We start from the raw sequence: 21,939 nt of genomic DNA, 5'->3' as shown, positions 1-21,939 counted from the left end.
GGGGGAAAAAAAGAATCACTAATCTTGTCGACTAAAACTTGACATTCATAAAAAACTAATCTTGTTGATTGAAACTTAACATTCATACCCTTTTTTTTTCACCCCATATACTTGAATAAACGAAGGGACTCAAAATAAGCATCCAAAGGGTATAATTTGAACCAACAAGTTCTGTGTGGAAAATTGCATCCATACACTGTTGGAGCTCCATATATAACAGTGATGGCAACGCATTGTGCAGTACATACAAACCACGGAAAACAATTTGAAATAAAAGGGGAGGAGGGTAAATACAGATGAAACAAACACTTATGAACAACACGATGCAGCCTTAGATCCTTCGGCAGGTCTATCAACAAGAACCATCCCTGCTGGGTTTTGAGATGGCTGAGCCCTTGGTAATCTCTTGGCTGTTTATACAGGCAATTGTAAGTTAGGTAAGTAATCAAAGTTCAGCAGTTTATGGAAAAAGAAATGTTGTTTAAAAGCATTGTATGATCATAAAATGTAAATCAATTTGCATTTCTAGAACATGAACTTTAACAGAAATTCAGAGAGTAATAAAATAACTAAATAAATAATATTTGATACGCCACAAACATAAATTGGAAGCCTGCTAGGCACAGAAGAAAAATAATCCAAGCATGTTGCAATGAAGTGTAATAAGGACACAAGGGAAAATATTTGGCAACATTAAAGAGACCAAAAAGGGTACAAATAATGGACAGAAGACAAGTTTCACAAACAAGGTATGTCTTGAGAAGGTTCAGAAAAATGCACCATCATGGCTTAGGCCTACAACCAATTAGAGAAGATTTTATGAAGTATGAAAAGGTTCAGACAACTGCGCCATGGCCTATAACCAATTAGAGAAGATTTTAGGAATTTAACTTCACTCAGTTGAGAATTTAATAGCAATGTCTTTGGGCTGTGAAGTGGGGACAGATATTTTCTCAATTCCCTTCAAGATAACTGTCCCACTCATAGTCATCTGATTCGCAGTTCTCTTCGGTACGTGGTACGGTTACACGGTTTGCAACTCTTGAATATTGGGTATGTGGGGATATAGATAATCAGTACACTATTGGGTTCTTGGTATGTTGTAATATTTTAATCAGTACGTTGTTAACAATTATTTTATCTAGTATAGTTAAAAAAGATAAATTACTTACTAAAAAATATAAAATAACATCAACAAAAACTAAATTGCTTAAAAGAAATAAAAATTAACTTGAAATGTTAAAAGACTAAATTTGAAATTTGTTAGGTAGTGTTAAGTCAATTAAGCCTGTAGGAAGTGGAACAAGCCTTTTTCAATATTTATGTATGTTGTTTTTAAAGGAATCATAACTAATATGATTAACATTTTTTTAACACATTAACAATTATAAAATGAAAAAGTAATTAAACTCAACAATTAATAACAATACCATAAGAATAGTCCCAAATAAAATATTGTTTTGACAGCATATAGCTTATAGTCTCTCTAGTTTAAGTGTTCAAATTGGTCAACCAGTTAAAATAGTCCCACATCAGGAGTTTATAAACAAGGATTTATCTATAAAAGAGCACCACATCACCTTAAGAAAGGTACTATGGGAGCAGATACATTGCACTTTACATCAATAAATGATGTCAACTTTCCTGGTCATCATAGTTGTTTAAAGACCGGTCAATTGAGTTGACCAATTTCTATGATCAAAGTACTGCAAATTGTTATGCGCGAACCAATTTGCAGTTCGCTAGGGGGCCCAGCAAATTATGTTTCTATGGTCCCACTCCTTGGGCTAATATTGTTCTCTACTTTTTTTCTCTAAGGGATTCAATAAAAAAAAATAATAATCTCTAAGGGATTCAATAAAAAAAAATAATAAAACAAGAACCGCATTCAGCAGCCTAAAGTATATATAATAGAAATTGACTCACCTATTTCATAAAATACATCATTAACATTGGCTGCAGATTTGGCAGAGGTCTCCATGAAAAACAAACCATTTTCCTCAGCGTACACACGTGCTTCCTGCATTACCAATGAATCAAAAGTGTTAAACCAGTAGGTCCAAGAAATATGATTATTCATCATGGTATATCGGTTCTATAAACTATGAAATTATCAAACATGTACAAGCTACCGATCATAAAAGAATCCAAACACGCTGCAATGGTAAATTAAATATTATAGCATCTATTTGTCAAAATTGAAGTTTTATGATAGTAGAAAATTAGCAAGATGGTAGTACAACTATCCTACGGGACAAAATCAGCAAGCATCACTGTAGATAAACCATTTAAGCCAGTTTGTCCAATTTACACTGTGCAGGCAAAATTACCATTTATATTAGTTGTTTTATGAAAGATTGAAAACCTTGAATTCTACCCCCAACATTCTTGTGTTGGAAAAATTTATGTCGGTTTCAAACAATTTTCAAAAGCAATATCAATTTGTGAAATCTGACAATGGAAACATTGTGTTTTATATTATACCTGTGACTAATTTCTTGTCCAAAATTTCATGTGAACATATCAATCCCTGTTGCTCTGTTATTTATTTGTAGGCATAACATGTGTCATTGTTCTTTTTTATATACTTTGCCCACACAACACAAATATTATTGAAGAAAGTAAAAGACAAAATACTTTCATATTTTATTACTAAAGCCCTAAGTTGTTTATATAGGAAAATAAATTATAATAGTAATACTGATTAATAATGACATAATCATAAAATAAAAATAAACATAATAATATAAAATCAAATCAAATCAAATCTGATTTCTCTTTATTCTTCAACACCACCATCAAGTTGGTGCATAAATATCTGTCATGCCCAACTTGGCTATAAAAGTCGCTCAAAATTGGGTCTTGCCTAACTTTTTGTCAAGATATCAGCAATTTGCTGATTGGAAGTCACAAATGGCAGACATATAATTCCAGCATCAATTTTTTCTTTTATGAAATGGCGGTCAATCTCAATGTGCTTGGTTCTATCATGTTGTACAGGGTTGTGAGCTATACTTAGTGTTGCTTTGCTATCTTTGAACAATTTTAAGGGTGAGTCAACTTTCATGTTCAGTTCATCCAAGAGTTTACGAATCCATAAAAGTTCACAGATACCTTGAGCCATTGCTCTGAATTCAGCTTCTGCACTATTTCGAGCAACAACCCCTTGTTTCTTACTTCTCCAAGTAACTAAATTTCCCCAAACATAGACACAATATCCAGTGGTGGATTTTCTATCAGTAATTGATTCTGCCCAATCAGCATCTGTAAATATAAAGACTTATCTGTCATTAGTATTCTTAAAGCCCAAACCCTTTTCAAGATTGGATTTCAAGTACCTTAAGATCCGATAAACTGCCTCTAAGTGTTCTTCATAGGGAGAATGCATGAATTGACTTACAACACTCACAGAGAAAGCGATGTCAGGTCTAGTGTGGGCTAGATAAATAAGTTTGCCGACTAACCTCTGGTATCTTCCAATCTCAACAGGAACACTGCCTTTCTCCCAAAGTTTAGCATTTAATTCCATAGGAGTATCTGCTGGTCTACACCCACTCATCCCAGTTTCTTCCAAGAGATCTAGGATGTATTTTCTTTGAGAAACAACAATTCCCTTCTTTGAACGAGCAACTTCCATACCAAGAAAATATTTAAGCGCACTTAAATCTTTGATCTCAAATTCTTTTGCCAAATTTTTCTTCAATCTTTTCATGTCAACAATGTCATCTCTTGTAAGAATAATATCATCTACATATACAATTAGAATTGCAATTTTACCAACATTAGAGAACTTCATGAACAAAGTATGGTCTGATTGTCCTTGCATATATCCTTGCCTTTTGACCAACTGAGTGAATTTTTCAAACCAAGCCCTTGGGGATTGCTTGAGACCGTAAAGGGATTTTTGTAGTTTGCACACATTTGAACCAAATTTATCTTCAAAGTCAGGTGGACTATCCATGTATACTTTCTCCTCCAAATCACCATTCAGAAAAGCATTCTTTACATCAAGTTGGTTAAGAGACCAATCTAAATTCACTGCCAAAGACAAGAGAATTCTAGTAGTGTTTAATTTTGCAATGTCATATGTCTGAGTAAACCCTTTACAACCAAGCATGCCTTGTATCTTTCAACTGTGTCATCAGAATTATATTTCACAGTAAATACCCATTTACAGCCAACAATATTCTTTCCTCTAAGTAACGTCATGACTCTCCAAGTTTGATTCTTCTCAAGAGCTCTCATCTCCTCAAGAACAACTTCCTTCCACTTTGGAATTTTTAGAGCCTCTTGTATATTTTTTGGAATTTCTACAGCAAACAACTTAGAGGTAAATGCAGCAAATGAAGAAGACAATTTTGAGTATGACACATAATTAGACAAATGATATTTAGTGCATGATCTAACAGGTTTTCTAATTGCAATAGGAAGGTCTATATCAGGATACTCGACATGACTCTTAAGAACAGAAGAAGACTTACATGTATCAAGATGGATTATCTATTGGTTCAGAATCTTGGAAGGGTCGGGGAATGGATCCTTCATTTCTCTGTTTATGGTTTCTTCTTTCAAAGACATTTCCCTCTCAAGTAGGGTCAATTGTAGTAAACCCGCTTTGTGTCTCTTTATATGAGTCATTATGTTGTGGCATTTCAGGTGGTCCTTCGTTATTATTGAGATCAAGAATTTGATCACTGTGATTTTCATTTGAAATTGTCGCTCCTGAATCTGTCGAAACCTCATTCATAAGTGGATTGAGTTCCAATATGGATTCTTGGACATTTTCTTTTGGTGCATCAACATAAGCCTCATAATTTTGTGACAACACTATATCACTTAAAGTAATTATGTTTTCAAAAGTAAAAGATGAATCTTCCTTAAAATTTCCCCCATGAAGATGAATGTCAGTAAAAAATGGTTTGATTTTCAACAAAAGTAACATCCATGGTTACAAAAATTCTTTTTTATTTTGGTTCAAAACACTGATACCCCTTCTGAGTTGGAGAGTAACCAGTAAACACACATTTTATTGCTTGTGGCTCGAGTTTGTCGAGTTGTTTATGTGCATGAACAAAAGCAGTGCAACCAAAAACTTTTAGTGGCAAAATCAGCAGAGACACTAGTCAAAGGAAAATAATTTCGAAAAACATCAAGAGGGGTATGAAAATCTAAAACTTTAGATGGCATTCAATTAATTAAATATGATGTAGTTAAAACAGCTTCACCCCACAAATATTTTGGAACCTTATTTGCAAATAGTAAAGCTCTAGCAACCTCAATAAAACGCTTATTCTTTCTCTCTGCAATTCCATTTTGTTGGGGTGTATTAACACAAGAACTTTGATGAACAACCCCATTTGCAAGAAAAAAATCAGACAAAAGTATATTAAAATATTCTTTACCATTGTCACTTCTGAAGACTTGAATATTTGTTTGGTATTGAGTGTGCACCATTTTAAAGAAATTTTTGACAACGTTCAACTTCCGATTTTTCTTTCAATAACAAATTCTAGTATGATCATCAATAAAAGTTATAAACCATTTTTTATTATAAAATGTGTTTATTCTATTAGGACCCCAAACATCACTATGAATAACTGCAAACGGTTTTGATTGTTTATATGGTTGTGTAGAAAAAGAACGGTGATGTTTAGTAAATTCATAAGTTTCACAATAAAATAAAGACGGGTCTTTCTTAGAAAATAATTTAGGAAACAAACAGTTCAAATACAGAAAACTAAGATCTTCTAACTGTAAATGCCATAATATAATATCATCATTATTAGAAGGAACATAAATAGATTCAAAGCAGGTACACGTTTTTTGTTGGTCTTTGAAGTCGAGTCCATTGTCAAGATAATAGAGTCCTCTACTCTCCTTAGCATTGCCAATCATCTTCCCCGTGCTCAAATCCTTAAAAGTGAAATGAGAATGAAAGAAGTTAGCTTGACAATTTATATCATTTATTAGTTTAGTAATGGATAACAGATTACATGATAAATTGGGAACATGTAAGACATCTTTTATGGTTAACACAGGTGACAGAATAACAGAACATTTCCCTGCAATGGCTGAAAGAGAGCCATCTGCAATTTTAATTTTGTGGTTACCTGCACAAGGACTATAAGAGTAAAACAGACTCGACTCTCCAGTCATATAATCAATAGCACCAGAATCGATAATCCAAGTATGGCTGGGAGTGACACTAAGTAGCAGTATTTGGAAAATTACCTCTCTGAGCTATAGAGCAAGAAGAAGTTTGAGACTCAAGGAGTTTGTACAATTGAACTAATTGTTCCTTGGTGAGAGGAGATGTGCTTTGAAAGAGACTGACTTGAAGAGCATGACCTTCGTTTCCTCCTTTTTTCTTCCAATTTAAAGGTTTTCAATGGAGCTTCCAACATGTATCACGTGTGTGCCATGTACGTTTGCAATGTTCGCGTCATGGTTTCTTGCTACCTTTCTTCCCGTCTTCATTCTTAGTGACTAGGGCAGATCTTTCAACCTCAACAACAGAAGGTGACATACCCATCATAACACATTATCTCGCCTCTTCTCTTCTAACTTCTGAGAACACTTCCCAAAGTGACGGCGATGGAATCTTTCCCAACTTCGTCAAGCCGCTTATTAAGCCCAACCAAGAACATGAATACTCGGTCGTTCTCCTGTCTCTTAAGAAACAAAACACTGGCGTCGCAGCACTTCCAATGATCATCATAGCAGAGATCCAATTCTTGCCATAGTGTCATCAATTCATTATAATAGGTAGTGACATCTCTATCTCCTTGTTTGGCATGCCAAAATCGTGATTTGAGATCGAAAATTGAGAAGAATTCTGAATGTCAGAATATGTTTCTTTGACAACCTCCCAAACTTCCTTCGCAGTAGGCAAAAACATAAAATGTTTTCTAATCGTTGATTCCATATTACTAAACAGCCAAGCAACAATAACAAAGTTCTCAGATTTCCAAAAACTGTCATTCAGATTGATTGTGACAGGCATTTGCACCTCTCCTGTGAGGAAACCATATTTTCCCTTACCGTCTAGTATCAATCTTGCGGTTTGGGACCATTTGACATAATTTTTCCTATTGAGTTTCTGGATTTCAACCTTGAGGGCATTAGAAGTTCTCTCATGGCCAAAAAAATTGGAAAAATCATTCTAGCCGCCACTGCCGCCTGAACCAATATTGTCGGCGTTGTTAACCATCGTTGTTGACTACTTCTGATTTTTCACCCAAACCATCGTTGTTGCTGACGCCGCTACCCATAAAGGTTGCCATTAGGTAGATAAAAAACAAGTAGGATCGACCCTTTAACTCAGTTGGTTAAAGCGTTTTAACCCGCGTCACAAGGTCGGAGGTTTAACCCTTTTAGTTTTGGAGCTCAAATCCCACTGGTTTGTGGAACCCTAACTAAAAGCTCTTGATACCATGAAGAAAGTAAAAGACAAAATACTTTCATATTTTATTACTACAGTCCTAAGTTGCTTATATAGAAAAAGAAATTACAATACTAATACTGAGTAATAATGACAGAATCATAAAATAAAAATAAACAAAATAATATAAAATAAAAGAAAATCAAATCTAATTTCTCTTTATTCTTCAACAATTGTTATAAGATTATAATTCTTGATAACTGATAAAATGGCATAAAAAGCAATATTGGAGAACAATAACACTTACTTCGGCTGTAACTTTTCTTTTGTCTTCCAAGTCACATTTGTTGCCCGCAAAAGCCATGACCATGTTTGGATTGCCTGCAACAACACGAAAAATTAGAGAATTATTTGACAATCTAGTTAAGCAATTAGTACAGCTATCACAAACCCTGTATTACTAGAGGAAAATCAAAAGTATCCCATAATTCATGTAATACATCAGCACAAACTCTCAAATCAGAGTCTTAATTTTTCAACACAGGAATTAGCACCTATTGTAGGTTGATCAAGAATGTACATCATTGGTAACTGACTCCTTCTAGTAACATGTACCATTGAAAAAATAACTAGATATTTATTCAAATCATTTAATATCATATGTAACTTTTTTTTTATGAAATATCATGTCACTTGTTACACTCAAAAGTTCAATATGTGTATCTGGTTCTCTGTAAATGGAATCTTGAATCTCCCTAACTAATTAGTATTTACAATGTTCTCATGCACATAATCATTATGATAAAACATAAAAAATTACATAAGGAGCATTGACATTGATGAATGTAGCAAAAATTATTTACAAGTAGGTAGCATCCAAAAGTTCACAAATGGTTATGTACATAGCTTAATCTCCTTTTACAATCTATCAATTCTCTTCCTTTTTAGAAGAAAAAAAATTCTGGAAACCAATTAAGTTAATACCTTGCTTTTGAAGCTCCTGGACCCACTTCTTAGCTCGTGAAAAGGAATCCTAAAAATAGAAAATAGAAGTAATCATGTTAAAAAATATTAAGAAAATAGATTATTAAAATGTTAAAGAGTATTGGGCCCAACCCAACCACAAGACAAAAGAAAGAACCCTGTTAACATATTTGATCTATTCCCACATTTAGGGAAAATATGATTTTTCCTTATAGAAATTCAAAATATGTTGTTGATTCATTATACAGTACTCAATTTTCAAAATTTTGCACCAATTATAGTTTGACGTTCAGCATACTAATTCCAAATCTAGAAATATATATATATATCTTGTCAAATTTCATAGGACCTTGGATAAGTTATGTTAGAAATGAAACTAACCATGAGGCTGCAACTAACAGCTTAAGGTTTTAGAAGGTTGCTTATTAATATGGTATCAGCTTCCTTAACTAAGTGGTCAAGAGTTTAATCCTTGCTTCTTCCCATCTTCTAAGAAAAACATAATTCCAATACAAGACAGGGAGAAAAACATTCATTAGCTTTGAGAAGAAGTGATACCATGGATTAGAATATGTGGGCCCTGTGCATACAATAGTTATGAGAATTGTTCTGGAATATAAAGTAATGTTGTTTCCTGATGAGGAGCATATATAGCATGTTAAAAGTTGGATATGATTCGATAATAGGTATCATTCTGGATACTACACTCTGTACTTATTAAACTTCTGGGTCCGAATTGTATTTCCCTATACTCCATTTTAAGGTATACTCCGCACATATGCATATTCCACCCAGCCAGAATCAGAACATTTTCAACATATTAACTTTGAATCAATAAAGCTATAAAAATAATAAAATAGGGAAAATCATTAAAGACAATATCACATCAGTTCAGAAATACATTTATTTTATCTAAGAAATGCAGCAAAAAAAAGGCAAATTGCTTATCCATAACCACTGATTATGAATCCTATCAGCCAGGACAAACAGGCAGCAACTTTTTTCCATGTTCAGTGTTAAATATTGTAGATAAAATACATAGGCAAGAAAAACCAGCAGCATTAAATTACAAATCAAAAACAGTTAGTCAATGCACACGGCAAAGATAGACAAGTTAAGTTATTTTCTTAAAAGGCAATTCCCAAATTAAGTAGGTATTCAGAAATATAAGAAGGCAAGACATCATACTGTGCTAGTGATGTCGTAGACAATGATAGCTGCAGCAGCACCTCTGTAATACATGGGAGCCAAGCTATGGTACCTCTCTTGTCCTGCCGTGTCCCAAATCTCAAATTTCACCGTTGCATCGTTTACTGCCAATGTCTGAGAAAAAAATGCCGCCCCTATTGTTGATTCCTGCACCACAAAAGATCATATAAACTCATCAAAAAAATATACATTATTTTCTTATGTTTAAGGCTCATCATCAAGCACAAAATAACAGTGCTCACGAGTCAGAACCCAGATGCATTCATTCACATAATCACATGTACCCGGCCTCATTAAAATGTACTCCCTCTGTCTCAGATTAAATGTCACATGTAAACTTTTTCTCTGTCTCAAAATAGTTGTACTTTAGAATACCAATGCAACATTTGTTATTTTTTTCTCATTTCTCAAAATAATTGTCCCTTAACTACTCCACTAACTACAACTAATAAGAGTGTTTTTGTAAATGATATTATTTTTACCATTCAAATCAATTTAATTAATCACTTCCTTAAAAACCGTGTACAACCCAAATATAACTAATCATTTCTTACAACTTACACTCACTAGTGATCACTCCCACCTGTGAAGCACTTAAACAGACATGGACACTAGACACAATACTAACACGTAAACACCAACAATAATTTAAGAATATAGAAGTGATTTAATGTAGCAACATGCATCTTGCCATGTCAGACACTAGAGACACCTTCATTCCAAAGTGTATTAACTACTCCATAACTTTCACAATCATTTTAAAATGTACTTAATTGTAGGGCACTTGTTAGGAAAATAAAAAAGGTTTAGGGCACTTGTTAAGAAAATAAAAAAGGAAATAAAAGTAAAGTATTGTGTGGAAAAGATCAAAATTTAAAGTTTCAAGGAGTTGAATGAATCTCCCTTGTCGTATTTATTGAGAAATACCCAATTCCAGTTTGATTAACCTCATAGCCGAATCAGCATAAATTAGCTCAATTCAGCACATGTCTATGTAACAACCCCAATAATAACTCTAAGTAGAAAAACAAGGAGACTCTTTGAACTTGAAGAATTTCCCAATCAAATCTCAGAAATCAACATAATAATAATTATAAAAATAAAAATAAAAAATGTTTTATAAAATAACCTGAAATTCGAGAAATTGACCCTTAACAAAGCGCAAAACGAGGCTAGATTTTCCGGCACCCATATCCCCAAGGAGAACCTGAAGAAAACAAAAATAAAAGTTGGAGGGTATTATCGGAATAAAGAGAAAAGGAAATTGAGAAAGTAAAACATACCAATTTTGCATTAAGATTGTTGTGTCCGATCGTAGCCATTAGAAGAGAATTGGATCGATCGGAAGCGAAGAGAGAAACAAGAACCCAAAACACGAAAGTTTAGAGCTTTGATCTTAGCGGATACGAAGACTTTAGGATTGAAATTGATCAAATCAGAGAGAGAGAGAGTCACTCTCTGAATTTGATTCTATTGCTTTGCGGTTAGTTTCCTGACTAGCGTCTGTGTCGAAACGCTTTCGTTTTATTTGTTTTTAGTGTTGTTTATGTCTTCTCTTGTTTTATATTTTTCTTATGCTTTCATTTTTTGCTTTTGTATTGGTGGCTTGACTTTCACATGTAAATGCGCAAAATTGTTTTTGATTAAGTTGGACAAATCAAGTAATGAATACTTTAAGAAAACCATATTTGATCAAAAGAATCATTCTCCACGGGATAATAGAGGATAAATATTTTCAGTTAGAGAAATAAATAAACACAAGTTAGATAATGTAAAATTGTATTAGTTAGATAAACAATTAAATGTTATTAAAGACGAGTTGTATCCTACAAAGTTTTATAAAGTAACTACATAAAAATGGATGTCATTTTCAAAAATGGGATATCGTGTTGCAACTCAATACAATAGAGTTGACGATATTTTAAGATGGAGTTTCTAAAAACTTTCTACCACTACTAGGTGATCCACAACCAAATCCAACTTCACATATTTTGTGTATTAGATGAGTCAATCAAAATAATTTTGTTTATGTATACTTGAAATACGGTTGAATATACTTAATAACATCTATAGAATGCAGAGTGCACCACAAACCAGAATTATGGGAGGATCTAATTGTGCAAAAGATGTATTTGTTCGATGAACTCATGTAACATCACTACAAAAGTGATTAATATATCATATTATTGTCCTTACATCATACTCACAAATAGCAACACATAAGGTACTATTCATTTTGATTAGATGTGTGTTACGAATAGTATTGACCTAAGATCCATGTTCGCATTTAAGAATGTTTACACAAGCAAAGGACCAACAAGGTTTATGTTACGTGTTCCCGAAGTAAATGTTCTCCAAGTAAGGGAAACTCTTCAACAATCGTTGTCACCAATTTAATAGATTCGTGATTTAGTTAATAAAAGTTGTTATTTTTAATTTAAATTATGTAATGACATAATTGTGTTATGTTATCTTATTTATGTTTATATAATTTTTAATTTATGTTATTTATGTAATTTTTAACTTAAATTATTTTTATCAGCAATTCAGGCACACAAACAATTTTTATTCTAGAAAACACAAATATAAGCATTTGACAAAATATCAAATAAATCAAAATTAAAATCATGTACATTTAATCAAAATATTAAAATAATGTACATTTAAGTCAAACGTAATACTCTCAAATACATAAAAATTATTGTGTTATTTTATTTCTAATGCTACTTCATATCTTCCTACGATATAAAAATACATCATGTTTGTGACAAATAATCTGTTGAACACGTTCACATGCATGAGTTCCCTCCTCCAGCGTCTCATATGTGCTTCAAGAGCAAGATCTCTAACCATTATGTAAACTTGCAACATGTCAGCTACATCAGACGCAGACTCTTATTGCATGATGACCTACAAGTCTACAGGTCTCAAAGGATTTCCCTCTAAAAAATATTACATGAAATGATGGAAAACCTTCTAAAAATAAGTTATATATCCGACTACGGTTTTTCAACTCTTGTCCACTAGATACAACCTAAATTCAGATATGCATGATCGACCTCCTGCATACTCATGGTTGGAGGAGCATATATGTATGGATATTTGGATCTATCCATATTTCTTAACATGCGCTTAGGCAAGTGGTGACCCTTCATCCTAGATCCACATCTAATCTAACTAGAGTAGCCACATATTTCCTCCAATAGATGAGTCAGACGGTGGTCGTCGTAGGGAAAAAACCAATAATCTTATATCTCCAATTGATCCAGTTATTTTCGTATGTCTCTCCCAGTGGATGACCTCGATGTGGAACGAACAAACATGCATGTGGAAGGGACTCTTCATACCAGATGATAGAAAAATCTTGCATGATCCACGCCTAAAGTAAAAAAAAAAAAATAGATTAAAAATTAATTATAAAAATATTCCAATAAATTCAAGTAGTATTATAAAAAAAAATATTCAATTAAATTAACTCATAATTATAAATAATCTATTAATTATAAACTCTTAACTACCTAGAGGAGGGATAAGTAACTAGCTAACAGTTTTGTCTTGGTCTTGTCGACATCCCCTAGCTAATTGTACAAGACAGATAGAGCAACACTACACCATGCATACTCTTGAGCACTACCCAAGTCTCTGAAGTATTGAATATATGTATCATCGACGTGTGTTGCACTTTTATCACTGAATATAATAATACTCACTAGGTAGAGAAAATATCATATGATGGTGTTAAGTCGACGATATTCCATCACATCGTCAGCAAACTCAACTAATTTGTTTAGATGAATCAAAAATTGCATCTCAAAGGTTGAGAATCTGACATGAGCTCATTTGTTCTTTAAACCTATGTCAGCACATTATCTAAGTTGAACCCAAGATTGTTACGCAGCCACTCAACCTTCATCTTTCACTAGCGATGTATATGCTAAGAGGTGTTCAGTGATGGGAAAAATGCAGAAGATGTGACACATCATTCAGAGTCGCTTTCATCTCACCAATAGAAAACTGAAAAGTGTTAGTCTCCCTGTGCAACATCTCAACAAATGTGGAGAACAAGTTGGTGTCTATTAACTTGCAACTTTTGCGTCCAATATAAGATAAATTGGAGACTTTGATTGGATTCTAAAACTAAATCACAATAGAAGCTGAAATCTTTAGCTGACATATCTTTCTATTATTGTTGACACATTTAAGAGGAATACATATCTAAAAAATCAATTGTTAGTCTTTTGATAATTAAATAAATAAATAATTCATAATTAAATGAATTTAGAATTAAAATTTACATCTTCAACTTATATGTGGGCCGCCACGTGGTCAACAGAGCCCCTAGAAACCCATGAGCATGTGGTGGCGACAGCGATGGTGATAATGGTGATTCCTAAAATGGTGCATGTGTTATAGTGGCGGCGACAGTGGTGCAGACATCTTGTCCTATACATCTTCAGCATCAACATAAATTTAAACAATGTCATTTTCCATCTTTGAATGCAACAATCAACACTTTGTCACATTTTGACTATATCAAATTTGAACAACATAAAGTACTTTAAACTACAACAATAACATAAACTAAGATTTAAATATGTCTTTGGTCCCTGCAAACATACCACTTTTTTATTTTAGTTCTCGTAAGTTTTTTGTTTCAATTTAGTCACGATAAAATCAGAGACAATTGGTTTTAAACCTTAAGGTCAAATCAAAAGTTATAAAAAAAAAATAAAAAAAAAAGAGCTAGCAAGTCGTCGTGGCACAAAAGATGACGAGTTTTCCAAAAATCCCTAAACCCTATTTTTAATTTCTATTCATACTCTTTTTATAAAATAACATTAATTATTAAATGATAATTAATAATATAAAATATTTTAATTTTTAATATATCAGAAAAGATGATGTGTTGGTGTGCATTTATAGAGTCACGTGTTCCGATACTTTTTTTTTTGTAATGTTAATTTGACGTTAGGGAACAAAGTCAATCGTCTTTGATTTTACGGGGATTAAATCCAAACAAAAAAACTTACGGTGATTGAAATCAAAAAGTGATATATTTGCAAAGATTAAAGACATATTTAAATCATAAACTAATTATATATCACTACAAACTTATTACATATCAAAAACATTTTATCAAATATTTGGCATACAACAATTTATTCAACATTTTATCATATTTCAACAACAACAATGAATTGACATAACAACAACAAAATCACTATTGATCACTAAGTTAAACTACTTTAAGTTACCACAACAACATAAACTAATTGTATCTCATTACAAATCAAAAGTATTTTGTCAAACACTTAGTATACAATAATTATAAAAACTTATTCAATATCCGTCATTTTTCAACAATGACAATGAATTGACATAACAACAACAAAATCACTATTGATCGCTAATATAAACTAATTATATCTCACTACAAACGCATTACAAATCAAAAATATTTTGTCAAACATTTGATATACAACAACTATATATAACAACTTAGAAAACATAAACTTAATTGTAACAACAACAATCAATTGACATAACAATAACATCAACACTGATCCCTAACCACATATTAAAATTGCAACAACAATTATAAACTAATTATATATTAATACAAACTTTTACAAATAAAAAAACATAAGCATAAACACTACAATAAAAAATATAAATAAATAAAAAATAAAAAACTTACCTTTGGATGGTTAAAAGTTGATGAATGAAAAAGTGATTTTTAGTGTAAATTTGAGATTAAAAAAAAAATGAGATTGAGTTGGATTTGAGATATATAAAAATTTAGAGAGTTTTTTATTTGAAAATCAAAGTAAATGAAAAAAAAGGTTCTTACCGTTACAAAGGATCGGTATTTTAAGTTACTGGATACATGAATTCAATTAATTACCGAATCGAATCCTGCAATTCCAGTAAGAGGTATTTTTAGTTTTTTTGGAGGGTTTGTTAGAGACATAAGCAATTTTCCAAGATTTATTTACCATTGATTTTTGAAGTCCCATAAAATCTTATAGTATTTCATTTCCACTAAATTTTTTAGAAGACTTTTGTAGAACTTTCGGAGGTATATAGAACAATCAGACACTAATTAATGCAAAATGGTACAATAGGATGAAGATTAGACATCAATTCAAAATGTTGACATCATCGATTACGAATAATATTTTATTTATAAGAAATAATTACTATTTTGTTATATATATATACATATATATATATTATTGTTTATATTTCTAAATTTTGTCTCAAAAAATTGTACATTTTTGTATATGTATATTTCTACTCTTTTATGTAAGATTTGTCAGAAAAATAATAATTTATTTAAGTAAATATAAAATTTAGTTATACTTTTTAGCCATGAATTCAATTTAATTTTCAGAACATTGAAAAGAAAAATAATGGAAGTAATGGTTTTTCAAATTTCAAACACTACCTTGACAAATCTATTATTTGACGATCACGATTTGACGAGTTGACATTTATGTGAAAGTGTGTAATGATTTTTCAAAAAACTACTATTTTAAATGGTTACGTTTTAATTTTACTAATATACTATAAAGGATTCATGAAAGATTAATGAAGTCTAACATGCAATTTTTTTGTTGTAATAGGAATATTATTTTTCTTTAGTATTTTGTGAGTAGTACCGGAATGAAAGTAGTTTACCACTTGGTACAACAAAATTGATATGAATTCTTAAACGTCATGTATTTCATATAAATAACATACTATGTTGAATAATAAAAATAAATATTCATTATAAGTTACTTACTCATCTTTACCTTTACTAATTTACTTAATATATACATGGCATGTTCATTATTTTAAAAATTCTTATTTCATCTCATCTAATTATTTAATTATTTAATAATTATTATTTTTATTTGTTTAAAATTAAAAGTATTGTTTTATAATAAATTTTTTTGGAAAGAAAAAAGGTTCAGAATTAAAAAACAAGGCATCATCGTTAAGATTAAAGAATGGGGTTGGAGTCATGCTTTTGACCAGTGTAAAAAAGTAGTTTTAAGTAAGGTTAGAATTAGATTTTTGACTTAATTACAGTTTTAGTCCCCCTATTTTAACTGAATTGTGAAAGTAGTCCCTCCATTTTGTTTCTTTCCAGTTTTGGTCCCTCAACAGAATTTTGGTCCAAAATTTGATGAAATTTCATTTTTTTTTTTTTTGCATTTATTTAAGTCACACAATGCCTCAAGATCTCATTTGCAAACAATTATACCTGAAATATATGATCATAAATGGTGTAGTGCGGCTTTTAAAAATGAAATTTCATCAAATTTTGGACTAAAATTCTGTTTGAGAGACCAAAACTGGGGAGAAACAAAATGGAGGGACTACTTTCGCGATTCAGCTAAAATAGAGAGACTAAAACTGCAATTAAGCCTAAATTTTTTTATTATAAATTTTTTTAAGTCAACTTATATATTTAATATCAATAAAATTTATGAGAATTGATATATATATATATATATATATATATATATATATATATATATATATAAATTAATATAACAGTTTATTTATAAAGATCGTAGTTGTTTCCGTTCGACGGGTTACACACAAGTTCATTTGAAATAAATTATTTCAAAAGACAAATTTTGTTTGTCTAATATGGGGCAAATAAAATAATTTTGTATTATACATAAGTTTATTTCCACAATTGAATGAATCGATAATTCTCATCATATCTCATTAAATTTAATTATATGACGTATTAATTCAATAGTAAAAACAAAATTATGCAAAACACATTTTTCACCATAGAATAAAATAGATACATCATTTGTCGATCTAAACTTTCAATTTTTTGTTTTCATAAATAGACAGACTTTCAATAATTTTGTAATTTATCTTTAAGGCGACACATTAATTTAAATAGGATGTAAACACATCTTGCATTGTTTTTTCCCTTTTAGAATCAAGTTTTCTAGAAATATATTAACCTTTGTTTATTCTCAAAATTTATTATTTCTCTATATCACTTTCAAGTATATATTTTATATTCATATGAATATCACTTTTTAGTACCTAACTTAAATCAACTTGATATGAGGACTCAAAATTCATGTAACGGCCTAAAGAAGATTAAAAAAATGACATGTCTTGAGAAAAAGTAGATGCCAAGGTGATCCTATGTTAAGGACTCAAAAATAAGAAATAGATAACTACCCAAAATAGTTGTTGATTATTACATTCAAATGGCCAACAATTTGCATTTGCCATTGTGATATGCAAATTCAAATAAAAGCTTTCATTTTGAAAAGCAAATGAAAAAAAAAATCATATTCTGGAGATCTGAAGAGGTATAGTAGTTCCTAGTGTTTCATTCCTAACAGAAACTTGAGCCAGGCTTTCTAAATTGCCTTGTTTTTCCCAAAGATATCTTTGACAATTTTCAGCAGCCATGACCCCGGCAGAGTAAGCTCCATGTACAGATCCCTGATTATCTAAGCTCATGGCTTCCCCACCAAAGAATAGATTACCTAAAGGTGCGCGAAGCTTGTCATACACATCCATTGATTTTCCAACCAAATCGTAAGAGTAACAACCAAGAGAGTTTGGATCTGTTCCCCAATGTGACACAAGATACTGAACCTGCATTAATCCAACAAAACAAAATGTCAAGCAGGCAGTTGAATGTGTAAACTTCAAAAAAGATAGGCATCATGAGAACAAAACAGATGCACTACGGTAAAAAAACCTACCACATTCAGACAGTCAGCAACTCGGCACCTTTTAATATTTGAGATGATGGCTCACATTTTAAAAGCATTTTTTATGAAGGCTCGACTTAGTGAGGTCAAAATTAGAGACTACCGATCAAAATCTAATGATACCGAACTGCCAATTATGTGAATGTAAGGAAACTGACTATAGAGTTGGAAAACATGAGAAGTTAACTTACTGGCTCAGAAGCATCAGGAAACATCTTCTTAAGCTGTAACATCACAAAATTTGCAGCGGACTCGTCGGATAGCTTCTCGAGGTCATAAGCGAACCTGCCAGCTGCCATATAAACAAGAACTGGATGGCCTGTTGCTTTATGAAGATTGAGAAAGTAGCCACAGGAGTAAGAGGTAGGAGCTACGACACCCATAAGTTCTACGTCTGGCCAAAACACTTTGTCAAATCTTAGTGCAATTTTATTTTCATTGCCTACACCAAGATCTGAAATTGCAGAAACTTTCCAATCAGGAAGTCTTGGTTCAAACTCAATTAAATTGGCTTTAAGGATTCCAATAGGAACAGTTATGATAGCAGCATCGGCAACAAAGTTCCTTCCATCCTCCACGGTAACCATTACCTTATTGTAGCCACTGGATATCTTGGTCACCCTACACAGTGAGATATTAAAAAAGGATCACAATCTTGCACCCTAACCCCCTAAGTACCTAACTCACCATAAAGAGGGGATAAAGGAAGACACATATCTTCAATCAACCAAATAAATGTTTCAAATCAATCAAGTCACCTAAACCTAAGCCAGAGAGATGTCTATCGATATCTTTAAAATACCTGTTCCTTTTTAGTTTTATTTTAAAATAAAACTTTTCTTCCTATTTAACTGTATTTTTAAAAGATGAAGACAACGTCGATAGTTATTTTGTCATTGTACATTTATCTTCATCCAATTAATTAACACGAAGTGCTTATTAGATATTACTCTCTCGTCTTCAAACATGGCATCAATATATTTTCTTCTTTCTTTCTCTATTTATTTCAGATTCTGTCATAAATCATGAGAGAAAAACCTAGTTAAATCATGAATATTATTTTGCAGTCATACCTGTGGTTCAGGCGTATATCTACATCTTTTGCAAGAGCATTTATAACAGGATTATATCCTTGCACCATGAGTCCATGACCACCAGAGAGGACATGTTCCTATAATTAGGAACCACAACAATGTAAGCAATACTTCAGAGACTAATCCATCGTTTATTCATTTATATCAACAATAATCTAAACGAATGATAAGTTTGCACATTAAGATTTACGAATGAAATCATTTATAAAATGCAGAAGAACAGTTTATCTAACTTTAGAGACCAGAGGATATTTTATATACTTCAACTAATACAATGGCACTTGCCTGATCCCAGGTTTGGAGTGAAATCATATCTGCATCAGCAGCAAACCAGGCTTCCATTCTGCATATGTACCATTGCAGCACTTCATGGGCAAGTCCTTGCTGCCTGCAGTTTAACGTTGTTAATTACACTGATAGATTGGAACATCAAGTCTCAATGCTTGTATATTATATTTCTCTTCTTAATCGGATACCTTAGTTGTGGATGCCTATCTAGCACAATTGAAATCGCTTCGGAAACTGAAATGTCCTCAGGATGCTCATCCCTCACTTTACCCGTCTGCAATTATCAGAAGCTTATTAAACTCAACATTAAAATAAGAATATTAATAAGTAGGTTGATGATTGAAAAACACCACTGGCCATTTGCTGCACTGTGCCAACATCTTACCTAGCTATCAAACTGTGAATCGTAAATTGCATCAAATCATAAGATTCAGAATAAAATAGTTGAAATATATCATTTAAATGATAATGATGTAAAGTGCTTGATCTAATCATGTAATAATTTAAAATTTAATATATAGGAATTGACAAAACATTTTAACCATAAGAGTAACAGAATAAAATCTGAGATCTATTTCATAATTCAATATGAAAATAGAGTAAAGACATAGTCAAACAAGTTTGTACTGCAAGTAATTCTATGAAGCCCATATATGAGCAAGTGATTGAGTGGTATATAAAGCAATAAATAATTAAGTGTATATTTAATAGTGCCCCTTTTGTTTTTTATCTCATTTGATAATTAATCTTATTTGCCTTTTCAATATCTTTGATGATAATTGGTTAGAGAAAAGCACAAAAGAAAAGAGAACTACAAAACATTGAATCGTATAATTCATACATTGTGATACAAATAGCACTATTCATACATAAATAACACTAACTAATCAAAGCCAATGGTAATCATCATATGATATTTAATAATCGGTTTATTGATTAGTATCTGATAGAGCTAAGAAGGACCGTAGGCCACCTATTACTAAAGTATATGTGAGGCGTCAGCCTGACACTAAATGAAAATAACTAACTTTAATTTTTGGAAACAGTGGAGTAGGAATAACTGATTCTGGGAATCAGTTAGAGATTTCTGTTTTCTTCCCCATCTATCTGTTTTCTTCCCATCTATCTGTTTTGCTTCTTTCTCTACAATTCCTTGTAATTCTTCTATTCAATCAATAATACAAAGAGATTAGGGTTCATTGATCCTAATCCACCATTCAGTTTCAATTACGCTATTCATTCCTAATTGATACCAGTATTAACACTGGTATCAGAGCACCGATCCTGGTGCCCTGAATTCCACGCTTGGAGCTGCTGCGTATGAGGACGAGAAGCATGGCGAGATCCAATGACGATTGGGAACAGGAACGTGAAGAGATGAAAACTCGACTTGAGTTTGCAGAAGCTCTGGCGAAGAAACATGAGGATCAAATCACTGATTTGTTGATGAAATTTGGCTCGAATCGTGAACAGGGTAGTCCGTTTCAGGAAGGAACTGGAAGTAATAGAGGTCGCAGTGAAGAAGTTCTTCGTAGGGAAAAAATGGCGGAAATTGGAGATTCCAATTTTTGCGGGGGAAGATGTTTTTGGATGGACACACAGATTGGAACGATACTTTTTGTTAAAGGAGGTAACCGAGGAAGAAAAGATGCAAGCTACAGTCATGGCTCTAGAAGGAAAAGCGTTGAGTTGGTACCATTGGTGGGAGAAATGCAACCCTAACCCTAATTGGGAAGGTTTTAAGATTGCTGTGGTACGTAGATTCCAACCTTCAATGGTTCAGAATCCTTTTGAGCAATTGTTATCCTTGAAACAAACAGGCACCGTAGATGAGTATGTCGAGAATTTTGAAAAATACGTGGGAGCCATGAGAACCATTGATCAAGAATTTGTGAGAGGAATATTCTTGAATGGACTCAAACAGGAGCTACAAGCTGAGGTAAAATTGTATGAGCTTAACTCCTTATCAGAAATGATTCAAAAAGTTATATTGATTGAACAAAAGAACATGTTAGTCAATATGAAAAATGGTTATAGTTATGCTTCTAGAACTAACGGCAATTCACGTAGCATGCCCTATTCTAAAACTATAACCCTAGAATCAAAGTTGAGTTCAGATCAGAAAAGCAGTACCATGAGTGGGACGGGCCAGAGTCAAAGTGTGGAAAGTGTTAAAAACAGAGGAGGGGAGTTTAAACATTTAACCAGTGCTGAAGTCAGAGAGAAAAGAGAAAAA

At 32.2% G+C, this 21,939-nt stretch overlaps 2 protein-coding genes across 4 annotated transcripts in view; both read right to left on the bottom strand.

Moving 5' to 3' along the window:
- Positions 1 to 24: 24 nt before the first annotated feature.
- Positions 25 to 11,214, bottom strand: LOC101489102 (ras-related protein RHN1). 3 transcript variants are annotated; one of them, XM_004503031.4, is made up of 7 exons: positions 10,858 to 11,214; positions 10,704 to 10,781; positions 9,554 to 9,721; positions 8,366 to 8,414; positions 7,689 to 7,762; positions 1,927 to 2,020; positions 25 to 410 (listed from the first exon to the last, which is right to left on the bottom strand). In XM_004503031.4, the coding sequence occupies exons 1-7, from the start codon at positions 10,894 to 10,896 to the stop codon at positions 310 to 312; spliced, it is 603 nt and encodes a 200-aa protein (XP_004503088.1). In that variant the 5' UTR covers positions 10,897 to 11,214; the 3' UTR covers positions 25 to 309. The 3 variants fall into 3 exon arrangements, with proteins under 3 accessions (XP_004503088.1, XP_012572022.2, XP_073226333.1); XM_012716568.3 differs by lacking the exon at positions 25 to 410 and adding an exon at positions 5,817 to 5,913 and having other exon boundaries at positions 10,858 to 11,161; XM_073370232.1 differs by lacking the exons at positions 25 to 410; positions 1,927 to 2,020 and adding exons at positions 4,583 to 4,728; positions 5,817 to 5,913 and having other exon boundaries at positions 10,858 to 11,169.
- Positions 11,215 to 17,725: 6,511 nt separating this feature from the next.
- Positions 17,726 to 21,939, bottom strand: part of LOC101488772 (probable polyamine oxidase 4) — a 9,634-nt gene continuing 5,420 nt past the window's right edge. Inside the window, exons 6-10 of the mRNA XM_004503030.4 lie at positions 19,892 to 19,977; positions 19,701 to 19,803; positions 19,395 to 19,492; positions 18,513 to 18,942; positions 17,726 to 18,202 (exon numbers count right to left, since the gene is read on the bottom strand). Of these exons, the coding sequence (XP_004503087.1) occupies positions 17,888 to 18,202; positions 18,513 to 18,942; positions 19,395 to 19,492; positions 19,701 to 19,803; positions 19,892 to 19,977 (1,032 nt within the window). The 3' untranslated portion in view covers positions 17,726 to 17,887. The remainder of the gene's footprint in view (positions 18,203 to 18,512; positions 18,943 to 19,394; positions 19,493 to 19,700; positions 19,804 to 19,891; positions 19,978 to 21,939) is intronic.

The sequence above is a fragment of the Cicer arietinum genome, chromosome 6, assembly GCF_000331145.2.
Source record: "Cicer arietinum cultivar CDC Frontier isolate Library 1 chromosome 6, Cicar.CDCFrontier_v2.0, whole genome shotgun sequence".
Classification (NCBI taxonomy): domain Eukaryota; kingdom Viridiplantae; phylum Streptophyta; class Magnoliopsida; order Fabales; family Fabaceae; genus Cicer; species Cicer arietinum.
This window is presented reverse-complemented; position numbering and strand designations above follow the sequence as displayed.

What these genes read in the sequence shown, in the direction of transcription:
- LOC101489102 (XM_073370232.1), bottom strand. Translation starts at nt 10,896, where the DNA reads ATGGCTACGATCGGACACAACAATCTTAATGCAAAATTG. An exon ending in GTCAATTTCTCGAATTTCAG is followed by an intron (nt 9,722 to 10,703) that starts GTTATTTTATAA and finishes TTTGTGGTGCAG; the next exon opens with GAATCAACAATAGGGGCGGC. An exon ending in CCAGGAGCTTCAAAAGCAAG is followed by an intron (nt 7,763 to 8,365) that starts GTATTAACTTAA and finishes GTGTTGTTGCAG; the next exon opens with GCAATCCAAACATGGTCATG.